Source organism: Cephus cinctus, unplaced genomic scaffold (genome assembly GCF_000341935.2).
Source record: "Cephus cinctus unplaced genomic scaffold, Ccin1 Ccin1_scaffold0318, whole genome shotgun sequence".
NCBI classification, from domain to species: domain Eukaryota; kingdom Metazoa; phylum Arthropoda; class Insecta; order Hymenoptera; family Cephidae; genus Cephus; species Cephus cinctus.
Window position 1 is genome coordinate 1 of NW_014333019.1, and position 13,730 is coordinate 13,730.

The following is a 13,730-nucleotide window of genomic DNA, read 5'->3' on the forward strand; positions in this document are numbered from 1 at the left end:
ACCGAAACCTGCACGCACGTGTACGGGTCCGTCGAAGCTTCTGGATGGCATTTCCGGTGTGGAGGGCAAGGGGCTGTCTCAAAACGTCGAGCGAGAGGACCGCCTGCTCTGGGAGCGAACTTTCCCGACTTAGCACGGACACGAACCGTCGAAGCTTCCAGAATGTTCTAGAAGGTTCTAAAATGTTCTAGAAGGTTCTCGATCGTACGTAATTCCTAGAATGGAGCGCCAAATTCCCGAAATGTGACGCAAAATTCCCGGAATCGAGCAAACATTCTTGGAATCGAGGGTCCTGATGACGTCACTTTCAGAAATCGTAGAGCTCACGACGGCAACTTAGCACGGACACCCACCTTCGAAGGCTCTGGAGTGTCGGTATTATGTCGGTACGTAATTCCTAGAATGGAGCGCCAAATTCCCGAAATGTGACGCAAAATTCCCGGAATCGAGCAAACATTCTTGGAATCGAGGGTCCTGATGACGTCACTTTCAGAAATCGTAGAGCTCACGACGGCAACTTAGCACGGACACCCACCTTCGAAGGCTCTGGAGTGTCGGTATTATGTCGGTGCAGGAATCTATATCCAGAACCCCCAAACTTATACTAATACTTTGTCATCTGACTGAACCTTTTTCCTTTACTTCCGACTTCTGACTTGACTCTATAACTGTTGACCCGAAACTTTCACCGGATCAAACTGATCTTCCTTTTTAATTGACCTATGACTCACTGTTAGGTCTTGATCACTAGGTGGGGGTTCTCGTCTAATTTTTGACCTTACATTCGTCTTTTGTAACCTTTTCCTTATACCATAGCTTTTCGGGTCACACACATAGCGCGTGACCACTGGTTTGTTTATACTATGATTTCTATAAGACGCACATATCTTATTTGTGACAGAGGTGCTAAGGCTAGCTGTCAACGTGTTTTCTTAAGGTAGTGACGGATTGGCATTATTCTTTGAAAATTAATGTTTATTCTATCGGTTGTCATGAGTGACTAACAATAAGATGACACTAGCATAATGCGTCGCACCAGACGAAATGTAGATTAAAAACATGAAATATGACTTAAGGTTCTCACCCGGACGTAACACTCGTGTCAAAGCACTCAAATTCGAATCAAATCAGATTTTTGGTGGGAAATGTACGTACAATGCATCCTTAAATTCATGATAGCCCTGCTTAAAAAATACGATAGAATTCGATAAGAAACGATAAAACCAATTGCCGATTTCAATCGTTTTCTATCAGTCCTATGTACATCAAGTTGAAGTGATGATAGAGTTTCTATCTAATGTAATCTGAACCGTATTTTTTAAGCAGGGAATTGTTGGGAAAACCATTTGTTATTAAGCCATATAAGAAGGTTATCGTTTATTTTATATTCTACCCTAATAAGTTGGCGACGATAGAAAACGATTCGATTCCTATCACGCATTTTCATATTAATACATATAAAAATATGATTCATATAGAATCATATAGCATCATATACGTAATAGAACGTGAATTTCATATTACCATAGATAGACGTGCTTATATGAAAATACATATAGGTATAGATTAAATTTCTATCGTATTATTACGATAAAGCAACTACCTGATAGGTTCAGATTACATTAGATAGAAACTCTATCATCACTTCAACTTGATGTACATAGGACTGATAGAAAACGATTGAAATCGGCAATTGGTTTTATCGTTTCTTATCGAATTCTATCGTATTTTTTAAGCAGGGCTATCATGAATTTAAGGATGCATTGTACGTACATTTCCCACCAAAAATCTGATTTGATTCGAATTTGAGTGCTTTGACACGAGTGTTACGTCCGGGTGAGAACCTTAAGTCATATTTCATGTTTTTAATCTACATTTCGTCTGGTGCGACGCATTATGCTAGTGTCATCTTATTGTTAGTCACTCATGACAACCGATAGAATAAACATTAATTTTCAAAGAATAATGCCAATCCGTCACTACCTTAAGAAAACACGTTGACAGCTAGCCTTAGCACCTCTGTCACAAATAAGATATGTGCGTCTTATAGAAATCATAGTATAAACAAACCAGTGGTCACGCGCTATGTGTGTGACCCGAAAAGCTATGGTATAAGGAAAAGGTTACAAAAGACGAATGTAAGGTCAAAAATTAGACGAGAACCCCCACCTAGTGATCAAGACCTAACAGTGAGTCATAGGTCAATTAAAAAGGAAGATCAGTTTGATCCGGTGAAAGTTTCGGGTCAACAGTTATAGAGTCAAGTCAGAAGTCGGAAGTAAAGGAAAAAGGTTCAGTCAGATGACAAAGTATTAGTACCTGATAGGTTCAGATTACATTAGATAGAAACTCTATCATCACTTCATTTGATGTAGATAGGACTGATAGAAAGCGATTGAAATCGGCAATTAGTTTAATCGTTTCTTATCGAATTCTATCGTATTATTTAAGCAGGGAGTAGTGCAGCGAAAGCGTGAGTGCTCACAAACGCTTAAACACCTAAAGGAACGTGAACAGTGCCAACGTGCGGATACCATCTGATACCATAACCTAAAATGAATTTGAACGAATAAATTTCCGTTGCACTTGAGGATGCTGAACCTCGAAAACAATACACTATTTACGTTCAGAAAAATGAAGCCAAGCGTATCCAAACGGGTTAGTTGATTGTTCTCTTTATTTTTACTTTTGCTTTTGCTTTATTCACTTTCCGGTGTTCAGCATGTTGTTATATTGTTTGAGTTGGGGTTGGATTGTTTAGAGTTGGGGAAATGGTGCTTACTTTTTTAATTGTTTATCTCTGAATGAATTATTTTTTATATTGTATTATGATGAGTTATCTTTTGGTCCCACTCGTATCATTTAAAATGTAAGGAAAGTTTCGTTGTCTTTTTCCCATAAGTAATGATATGCATTTTCTTATTTCTGTTTCATTATACTGTCATTTCTTTATCCTCTTACAGACCTACATTTTGCTAGTTTAAAACTGCAAGAAGCAATAGCCATGCATTGTAAGTTCCAGATATTTTTAAATGGTTATATCCTTTTTTAGTAGAATTCATTGTACGTTAAAGAGAAGGCTAAATACTGACAACGATCGCCTGAGTACGAGAGAGATAGCTCCATGGTGATTGTGTGAGAGCTAGAGAAAGGGTCTTTAGCCTCGCCTTAACGCATGAAAATTCAATTTGTGATGATTATTTAATAATATTATTATTTAAATTAAGATGATCCCGATGAAGTTAAAAATGATTGCCAAGAAAATAAGGAAATATTGGATGAAAGTGGATATGATCAGTCAACACCGGCGTGTGCAGAATTCAGAGGTATAATATGGAGAATTCACAGATATTCTTATGATATTTTGAAGTGTGTTAATGCAAAATTTTGCCTTGCAGTTTTCAAATAGCCGCATGACGCGATCCTCTTCTTACTTGAAGAATATCGATCACAAGAGGATAATTTCAAAAGCGGTAAAACTTTCCCAACAAAATGTGGGCTGCAGTAGCCGAGAAAATGAATAAATATGGTCACAGTGTTCCCGGATCGCAATGTTTATCGAAATGGACCGGACTACAACGGACTTATAAGGTGTGACGTGAATTTCGGAAATTCAGTCACAAAGATTGCTAGGAGTAGGGAAAAGACACAATCCACCTGCAACGATCCTACAAACGTCAGACACCCGACATTCCAAAGACGGCTTTGCTTGTCTCGCTTACCGTTTATGCACTCTGTTTCCGTCTATCGTCCTTTCTGCTTATTTCTGTTCCGATTTTCTGCTTTTTCGTTTTTATTATTATTTTTGAGCTTTCCTATTCGCACTCGCCTACCTTCTTTACCGTCCTGGGCAAATCTACGTCTACACTACGAGCACGAAGCTGACTGCCAATGAGAGTTCCTGAGCTATCGGACGAGCGATCGACAGAGGCTGGACCAAACTGCTGTTCGTTCCGGAGGGCTTGCGTGGAGCCAGGGAGACCCGGGATGGGATCCCTCTAATACTTCTGCCGGCCGCCCATACGGACCGCCAAAAAGGGCCTTCGCTACTCGTGCCGCCGATACGAGGAAAGGATAATCCTCTATCGTGCCGCTCAGTCGCCGAACGTTCCCTGTTATCAGTGGCCCCCGGAGAAGAAACCAGGGCCTACTCTTCGCTGGATCCTGCTGCTCGCACCGAGGACTCATGATCGGCCGCACTAAGGATTCCCGCGCTCAGCTCGGCTCTCTCCGTCTATCTTCGGACTCTAGCGCCTAATGCTTCGTCTCTGGCTACCGTCAAGCATTAGATTTACCTATTTTGTATTATTATATTGTGCTATCGCTCTACCGTGCTAAGGACTCCCGCGCTCAGCTCGGCCCTCTCCGCCTATGTTCGGACTCGAGCCGCCTAATGCTTCGTCTCTGGCTACCGTCAAGCATTAGATTTACCTATTTTGTATTATTATATTGTGCTATCGCTCTACCGTGCGAATTAGGAATTATTAATTTATGGAGGGGGGGCCCCTAGGGCTCTTCCTCTAGCGACGAATTCCGGCTCGTTCACTTACGTTTGGAGCGTCTTAGCCTGAGGTTAATTTCTAAAAACAGTAGTAACAGTGAACCGAGGAAGCCGATTACTAAAATACTTGCTATCGATCTGAAGTAGTATATGGAAGGAAGGAAGGAAGGAAGTCTGAGGACCGATTTTCCAGATTTCGTATCCTAGATATTTGGTGAGTACCTTTCGTTAGCTTTATTGCGGAGATTTTGTGAATTTAATTGAAGTAATCCCGTCTAGGCTCTTTGTCTCGACAGCAAATTTTCTCGCTTACCGGGACTGAATGTCTTTCCAGTCCCTCTAAGTAAAAGGACGATAGTGCCGGATACCGTTATCTTATTCAGCTTTTCTTTTATTATCGTGGAGCATCTTTTATGTTGAATGTATGTTAATTAATTGCGTTTTGCTGTAATTTAGTGCTTTGGAATTGTCGAATATTTTATAAGTTACCAATTATCTTCTCGACCACGTGGAAACCCCTAGGGCCCTGGCGTCTCCAGCTTGGCCGTTTCCCCGTGAGTCTGTCTGAGTGTTTTAATTGAATATCTTTTTGGCTTTTCTATCTTTTCCGGCGGTATATGTCGCTTTATTATATTGACTTTTGACTTTAAATAATTCTTTCCTCTGCCTTATATTGTTCACGTATTTTTCGCTTTCGTTATTAGGAATGGCATCCTTCTCTTTATTTAATTAATATTTCAATTTCTGGAAATTCGTAATTACCGTCTTAGTGTAACATTTTCGATACCTTACGCTGTTGGTCGAGCGTAGACTCACCTTTTTTTTTGTGCGTACTTGCCTGATCCGAGAACAAAGGACGCACTGACTATCAGTGTCGTACCTAGTCTTAATTTATTTTTGCCGATTAAACTATTCTTGTGATAATTTTCGAGAGCTTGCCATTTCTTTTGACTATTGTATATTACTTGTACCATCTATGTTAATTTATTTGCGTGTATTTCATATCTGTTGCGACGTTATTCCCCAAAACAAAATCTCACAGCAAAAGTAGATTGACGATAAAAGGTCTTCAGAAAGTAGGGAACCGTACACAAAACGCCGTATGATTATCTCTCAAGAAATTTCGATATTCACAAGACCCGATACGCGATAAACTAAATAGTGTTGGCCGCTAGGTGGTCTCCGGGGAGAACACCGAGATCTTAGAAATTCTGAAGAAAACGCGCCAAGGTAGGAAAGAGCGTAATAATAAACGGCGACTCCGCCAAGAAGAAAAGAGACAGATAGGTAAACAGCGACTCCGCCAAAATAGAAAAGAGGAAAATCGATAAACGGCGACTCCGCCAAGGTAGAAAAGAGAAGGATCGATAATCGGCGACTCCGCCAAGATAGAAGAGAGAAAGATCGAGAAACGGCGACTCCGCCAAGATAAAAGAGAGAAAGATTAATAAACGGCGACACCGCCAAAATATAAAGAGAAAGATCGAGAAACGGCGACTCCGCCAAGATAAAAGAGAGAAAGATTAATAAACGGCGACACCGCCAAAATATAAAGAGAAAGATCGAGAAACGGCGACTCCGCCAAGATAAAAGAGAGAAAGATTAATAAACGGCGACACCGCCAAAATATAAAGAGAAAGATCGAGAAACGGCGACTCCGCCAAGATAAAAGAGAGAAAGATTAATAAACGGCGACACCGCCAAAATATAAAGAGAAAGATCGAGAAACGGCGACTCCGCCAAGATAAAAGAGAGAAAGATTAATAAACGGCGACACCGCCAAAATATAAAGAGAAAGATCGAGAAACGGCGACTCCGCCAAGATAAAAGAGAGAAAGATTAATAAACGGCGACACCGCCAAAATATAAAGAGAAAGATCGAGAAACGGCGACTCCGCCAAGATAAAAGAGAGAAAGATTAATAAACGGCGACACCGCCAAAATATAAAGAGAAAGATCGAGAAACGGCGACTCCGCCAAGAACGTAAAAGCACAAGGTCACAAACGGCGACACCGCCAAATAGGGGAAACGAACGAGACATGAAAACGGCGACATCGCCAAGATAAGAGAGGGAAGCGCGAAGAAAAGCAGAAATAGAAGCGAGAGAGAGAGAATCAAGCGGTCGACGAGAACTCCAAAAGTATACCCGGTTCAGAGGCTAGCTCACCTGGGAGAGCGTCGTGGCGTTCAAGATGCTAGATGGGAGAAGGAATAGGCATGCGATAAAGAGAATAGGTAAAAGAAAGATAGCAGAGCAAAATAAGTAAGTTTAATGCACCGAAGCTATATTAGAAAAAGCAAGAAAGCGGCATGCAAGCCATACAGCAAATTACAGCGTGTCGAAAGCAGAAGAGATAAAGCAAATGGTTAGCGAGATTTAATGAGGTGCGAAAGCAAAACTAAGCATCAAAATCCTTAAAGTACTAATACAAAGCGATAGGTTCTTGAGGGCTTCTATATAAACTAAAATTCTTAAAACGAAACGCGGAATTAGCGAGGGACGACGGCCCTGTGGCGATACGACACGGCAGCGGGACGGATCCGCGCCGACGCAAAAGATACTTTCGACAATATTTCAATAAATCGGGGACTACGAAATACACGCGAGAACAAAGGTTTAAATTCGTATCGGTACGAAAACGCGATAACAAATTCACTCGCGAAATTTTCCGACAATTGGAAAGAGTCAGAACACGCACGATATAAATATGACGACCAGCGCACAGGTAGAAAATACACTTAAATAAATTAACACAGGCAATACAAATAAGATAAATTAGTTAAAAGAAATGGCAAGCTCTCGAAAAATTATCACCAGAATAGTGTGATCGGCAAAAATAAATTACGAGGCACGCCACTGATAGTCAGTACGTCCTGTATTGTCGACTCGGGCGATTACTTAAAAAAAAGGTCACTCTACGCTTGACTAACGGCGTAAGGTATCGAAAATATTACACTAAGACAGTAATTATGAATTTCCAGAAATTCAAATATTAATTAAATAAAGAGGAGGATGCCATTCCTAATAACGAAAGCGAACAAAACAAAACATAAACAAAACCAAGAAGCCAAAAGGATCTTAACACGACAAAATATCAAGTTAACGAACAAGACAATTCTATTCAATACTTACCGTGGAAATTGATTCCCATAGAATTTTCAAGTTTACCAAAATATTTACCTACTGAAGAATCACTTAAAAATAGAATATTTTCTGATCCGCGAAGACACATCTTGAGAAATTATCACAACTCCAAATCATAAAATTCGTTAGGTCTTGTATTAACACGTGGACGTGCTGTTAAAGTAGACCGAACCAACGAATCATCCTTTATATTACAAACCTCATTTACGATTGCCTGATTTTCCGGATTTAGCAATCGTAACAATAGCTTCGGTGCGTTAACCCTACTTATTTTTCTCTGATATCTTTCTTTTACCTCTTCTCTTTATCGCATGTCTATTCCTTCTCCCGTCTAGCCTCTTGAACGCCACGACGCTCTCCCAGGTGAGCTAGCCTCTGAACTGGGTATACTTTTGGAGTTCTCGTCGACCGCTTGATTCTCTCTCTCTCGCTTCTGTTTCTACTTTTCTTCGCGCTTCTTTCTCTTATCTTGACGGTGTCGCCGTTTTCGTGTCTTGTTCGTTTTCCCTTTTTGGCGGTGTCGCCGTTTGTGACTTTGTGCTTTTACGTTCTTGGCGGATTCGCCGTTTACTATCTTTTCTCTTTCTATTTTGGCGGTGTCGCCGTTTATCGATCTTTCTCCTTTCTATCTTGGCGGAGTCGCCGTTCCTATCGTTCCACTTCTCTTCCCTTGGCGGTGTCGCCTTCCCTGTTTCCTTTCCCCTTTCGTTGTTCCGAACTTCCCCGCGTCTTCCTAAGGATTTCTAAGATTTCGAGTGCCCTGCACTCGCGGTGTTCTCCCCGGAGACCACCTGGCGCCCAACCCTATCTAGTTTATCGCGTATCGGGTCTTGTGAATATAGAAATTTATTGAGAGAGAATCATACGGCGTTTTGTGTACGGTTTCCTACTTTCCGAATACCTTTTATCGTCTATCTAATTTCGTATTGAGATTTTGTTTTTGGGGAATAACGTCGCAAAAGGTATAAAAGATCATAATAGCAAATGTGGGAATGACCATAGAACATGGCATTATTTTAAGGTAAGTTGTTTTCTGACGTGTCTGACTGACGTATTTATCAGATGCATGATTGTAGAATTATTTCGTGATTTTCAGATACTAGATGAAGTTCTCGGATCCAAGCCATACATGTCTCCTGTAACGACTTTGTTGTCATGCATCAAGCGCACAAGATCACAGTCAGAATGCAGCTGTTCAAGAATTGATAGTTCTGCCAATGTTGACGGAATCGAAAAGCCCAGTAAGATATTATCACTGCTGTTATTATCATTGCAAATCATAACTACGAATATGGTATTCATCGGATTTTTCTCTACTCAGAAAAAATACGACAAACATCTGGGGTGGAGAATCCACTAAAGGATGTGATAGAAACTAGAATGAAGGCAGAAGAGGCAGCAGAAGAAAGACATCAAGAGAATATGGCTACGCAAGGGAGATACCACCAAGAAACGACAGTGTTTCGAAAAAGATTCCTCACTGCTTTTGTGAAAATGGCTGACGTCCTACAAAAAAAAAATAAACACGTTTTTTAACATCTACAAAATAAAAAATATTAAATTAAGAAAAAATCTTGGTGGCAATTGTTTGTACCATACATTAGGTTTATTGGAAAATCAAAAATACAGAATATTTTTTTATATTTTCAAGCGTGTCGTATGATTAAGTCATCACATATCAGATCTCTTTTGTAATATCCTGAATTTCTCTCCTTTCTATGTGACAACTGTGTTTAGATATCATTATCATCTGCTATACAATTTGAATCCTCAATCGCATATTCATCATTTTGCAGCAAGCATATATTGTGTGAAACGCAACATGCAATGATGAAGTCTGGTATCAGATCTACGTTTTCCATATCAAGCACAGTACGTAAACTTCGAAATCTCCCTTTCAATAATCCGAAAGCTCGTTCAATGGTTATACGCGCAGATTCATGACAGAAATTGTAATTCCTCTGTTTTTCTGTCCGATGACCATTGTCCCGATAGGGTATCATTAAATGCTTATGTATGGTGTAAGCGGAATCTCCTACTAAGTGACAGTCATATGGAAATTTATGTGAATCATCCATATATTCGTTCAATTCCGACAGTCTTAACACACGTTGATCATGCACAGAACCGACGTGCCCTGCCAAACAATGGATGAATCGTCGTTCATGATCACAAACAGCCTATAAACATCGACAACATAGAATTATCTCTACTTAGTGATTATTTGTAAAAATTATCGAAAATATATAAATCACCTGTAATTGTATCGAATGATGTCCTTTTCTGTTGACATAACACTCTGGATTGTTGTGTGGTGCCCGTATATTAATATGCGTGCTATCAATCGCTCCTATTACATTAGGGAAGGCACTAGTTGCTGCAAATCCCCTGAAAACTTCTTCGACTCTGTTACCTTCTGGCCAGGTGATAAAAGACGGAGCAAGGTCAACTAAAGCTTTCTCAACTCTTCTTACAGCTCTCAGTGCAGTGGATCTTCCAACGAAAAATTTCTCACAGATTGATCTGGAAAATATGTAGATCCCAAACATAAAATTCACTTACTCATTAAAAAAATATATTTCGTAAGTCGAGACTTAGCAAGGATTGGAACGTGAATTAATATACCGATATGAATCTGGTGTAGCCATTTTCCATATAGCAATCAAAAATTGCTTTTCAGGTGACATCATTGAGCGACTTGACTTCCATCTCCTTAATGAATCTTTTATAAGATTCAATATATAGTTAAACGTTGATCGGCTCATCCTAGAAAAATATGATAATAGTTTTGTAAATTTAGAAATATGGATCTCCCGCTTTTTGACTTAATTTACTACATATTTTTATGTTAAAACCATGAATAAATACCTATAATGTGATTTGAATTGTTCATCACTATAAGCTGGTACAACCTCTTCTACGTAATTTTTTAATCGTGGTATACGTTTTTTTGTCATTCGTCGCACAAGAAAACTCAAACATTCATCCATGTTTTTCTCGTAACTATTGCTGTCATTTGCATCCAAGTCGTCGTCTTCATCTTCGTTGAACAGTACCCTGCTTAAAAAAAAATAGAATTCGATAAGAAACGATAAAACTAATTGCCGATTTCAATCGTTTTCTATCAGTCCTATGTACATCAAGTTGAAGTGATGATAGAGTTTCTATCTAATGTAATCTGAACCGTATTTTTTAAGCAGGGAATTGTTGGGAAAACCATTTGTTATTAAGCCATATAAGAAGGTTATCGTTTATTTTATATTCTACCCTAATAAGTTGGCGACGATAGAAAACGATTCGATTCCTATCACGCATTTTCATATTAATAGATAGAAAACGATTGAAATCGGCAATTAGTTTTATCGTTTCTTATCGAATTCTATTTTTTTTTAAGCAGGGTACTGTTCAACGAAGATGAAGACGACGACTTGGATGCAAATGTAGAATATAAAATAAACGATAACCTTCTTATATGGCTTAATAACAAATGGTTTTCCCAACAATTCCCTGCTTAAAAAATACGGTTCAGATTACATTAGATAGAAACTCTATCATCACTTCAACTTGATGTACATAGGACTGATAGAAAACGATTGAAATCGGCAATTAGTTTTATCGTTTCTTATCGAATTCTATTTTTTTTTAAGCAGGGTACTGTTCAACGAAGATGAAGACGACGACTTGGATGCAAATGACAGCAATAGTTACGAGAAAAACATGGATGAATGTTTGAGTTTTCTTGTGCGACGAATGACAAAAAAACGTATACCACGATTAAAAAATTACGTAGAAGAGGTTGTACCAGCTTATAGTGATGAACAAGCTTCGAGGCCCTGTTTAAAAAATCGGTAGAAAACGATTTTTAAAAAATCCTATCTAATCCAATCGTGTTTTTAGTTCGTAAAATTTAGATTCGTTATCTAATATTTCCTATACAATTTCTATCGTTTTATATAAAAAGAAGCAGATCAATTGTTTATCGTTTTTAATAGGTTTATTATTGCATATTATATAGGATGAGTTTATGCATGACACGACAAATTGATCGCTAGTTAACTGTATCATGAATTTAAGGATGTATTGCACGTACATTTCCCACCAAGAATCTGATTTGATTCGAATTTGAGTGCTTTGACACGAGAATAAAAACTGAAAAAAATTGACGTCTTGGAAGATAGGAAGAATGTTTATTTTTAATAGTAATGCCAAATATATATATCCCGACTGATTGGCAAATGACAATATAAGACAAATCCTATTTGAAGGACGAAATAATAATTCAATTGACGACTTGGTTGATGATGGGAACATGGAATGAAAGGATATACGAAATGGATCATCAGCGAAACACGTATCTTACTTTTAATTAATATTATATTCTTATGTCAATTTTATTATGTTATATGCATATTTTTCGACTAATCAATATATGAATATGAATGGGTTATGCGTGAGTTTTATGTCTATGTTATACCAAACGGAAATTTAATGTTAATTTTTTTGAAAATTTGTATCATTATCATCAGACGTAATCTGAATATTAATTGATTTTGAATAGACATATATAAATCATTCACATGGTTATTTGAATTTCGCTACTTGTTTTATGCTTATTTATTTAACAAGAAAGTTATAAGTACATTTGGCGCCCAACGTAAAGGCCAAGGTAGAAATAGTTTTGCCTGAAAAAAAATTTTTGTTTGTTTGTGTGAATTGTGTGTTTGTAGAATGAGTGTTAAGCGAACTCCTGTAAGGACGCGGAAACAAAGGAAAGTCATAGACGATAAATTAGAGGAAGACGGGGAATACAGTGCTGGCAGGCTACGCGATAATAATATTCAAAGTTCACCGGTAGAAATGGCCGAAGGTCAAGAATTGTTCGGCACTGCGGCAGTAATATTAGAATTACAACGTGAAATAAAATCGTTACGAGCAGAATTAGGCATTGAAAAAGAACGCGTAACAGTGTTAGAGACTAGAGAAAGCCTAACGAATATAGATAGGCCTATGGGTGAAAATGATCCCGGTCTGGTAATGTTAGAACGCTTGGTAGAACAATTTAGGACCAATAAAGTGGACATCGCAATGCCCAAGTTTACGGATAGCGGAATATCAAATCCTCGGATAAAAAACGATTCGATTCCTATCACGCATTTTCGTATTAATACTGTGACGTGGTGGATTTCACCCGTCCTGTCCTCGGCGGAAAATCACGCCGAAACGCGATATGGGCCTAAAGGCCATAGCAAAGTCCAGGCAGGATCCACCGACCGCAAGGGCCTAATTAAAATTTCAATCGATTATTTTATTATTTTTCTTCCGTTTGGCGTGTACTCTACCGGAGTTCGAATAGGTGCTCGCTCGCCATGCCCATGAAGACGCGGAGAGAGAGGGAGAGCCAGCTGGAGTCCCAGGAGGAAGGGAGCTGCGACACGCGAGGGTCGACACTCGCGCTATCTCCGGACAGCAGCTCTACTGGCCCAGGAGGCGCGCGCAACGCGGGATAGCTTGACGTCACGCGGCAGCAACGCACTCTACTCCGCTGGTACTCAACCGCGACGACTGGAAGCGGCGCTCACAGCGCCACACGACTGAGCACCACTACCGACCCCTATGGCATAGCGCCCATCGTCAGTTTGCGCATAATTATATTTGTTAGTAAATTTGAAACAGAATTTTATTCCATTCCGGTAAGGATTCGGATTAAGACCAGGTGGCAGGAGAGGAAATATAGATTATCTGACGGAAGTATATTGTCTTATTTTTACGATCAAGTGCGAGCAGCTCAGTATTTATCACCTCGTTTAGGGAATTATGAAATGCATTATACAATTGTTCAGCAGCTGCCGTTTAGAGTAAGGGAAATATTGGCTACAGTTGATTATGCGGACACGACCATATTGGTTCAGGCATTGGAGCAATTGGATAAGTCAAGAGAAATTGAAAACGAAAGGTTTAGAAATACTCATAATAGGGAACAGATTAGTGACACAATAAAAAAGCAAGTTAATCAAATAAGTGTAGATAAGGCTAATCAGATGAGTGATCAGTACTCAGAACATAATAGTAATAGGCACAGATGG

The 13,730-nt window shown here is 39.2% G+C and overlaps 3 protein-coding genes across 3 annotated transcripts in view; 2 read left to right on the plus strand and 1 right to left on the minus strand.

The window, feature by feature from the left end:
* The first annotated feature begins 4,578 nt into the window (after positions 1–4,578).
* Positions 4,579–9,194, plus strand: LOC107266468. Its single transcript, XM_025083718.1, has 3 exons — positions 4,579–4,715; positions 8,744–8,888; positions 8,969–9,194. Exons 2-3 carry the CDS (start codon positions 8,777–8,779, stop codon positions 9,181–9,183), a joined length of 327 nt encoding a protein of 108 aa, XP_024939486.1. The 5' UTR covers positions 4,579–4,715; positions 8,744–8,776; the 3' UTR covers positions 9,184–9,194.
* A 186-nt stretch (positions 9,195–9,380) lies between these two features.
* Positions 9,381–10,295, minus strand: LOC112494167 (protein ANTAGONIST OF LIKE HETEROCHROMATIN PROTEIN 1-like). The gene is made up of 3 exons (XM_025083768.1): positions 10,273–10,295; positions 9,903–10,170; positions 9,381–9,827 (listed from the first exon to the last, which is right to left on the minus strand). Exons 1-3 carry the CDS (start codon positions 10,293–10,295, stop codon positions 9,381–9,383), a joined length of 738 nt encoding a protein of 245 aa, XP_024939536.1.
* Positions 10,296–13,296: 3,001 nt separating this feature from the next.
* Positions 13,297–13,730, plus strand: part of LOC107266476 — a gene marked incomplete in the record, with an annotated part of 1,218 nt that continues 784 nt past the window's right edge. Inside the window, 1 exon segment of the mRNA XM_015736984.2 lies at positions 13,297–13,730. Coding sequence (XP_015592470.1) covers positions 13,467–13,730 — 264 coding nt within the window.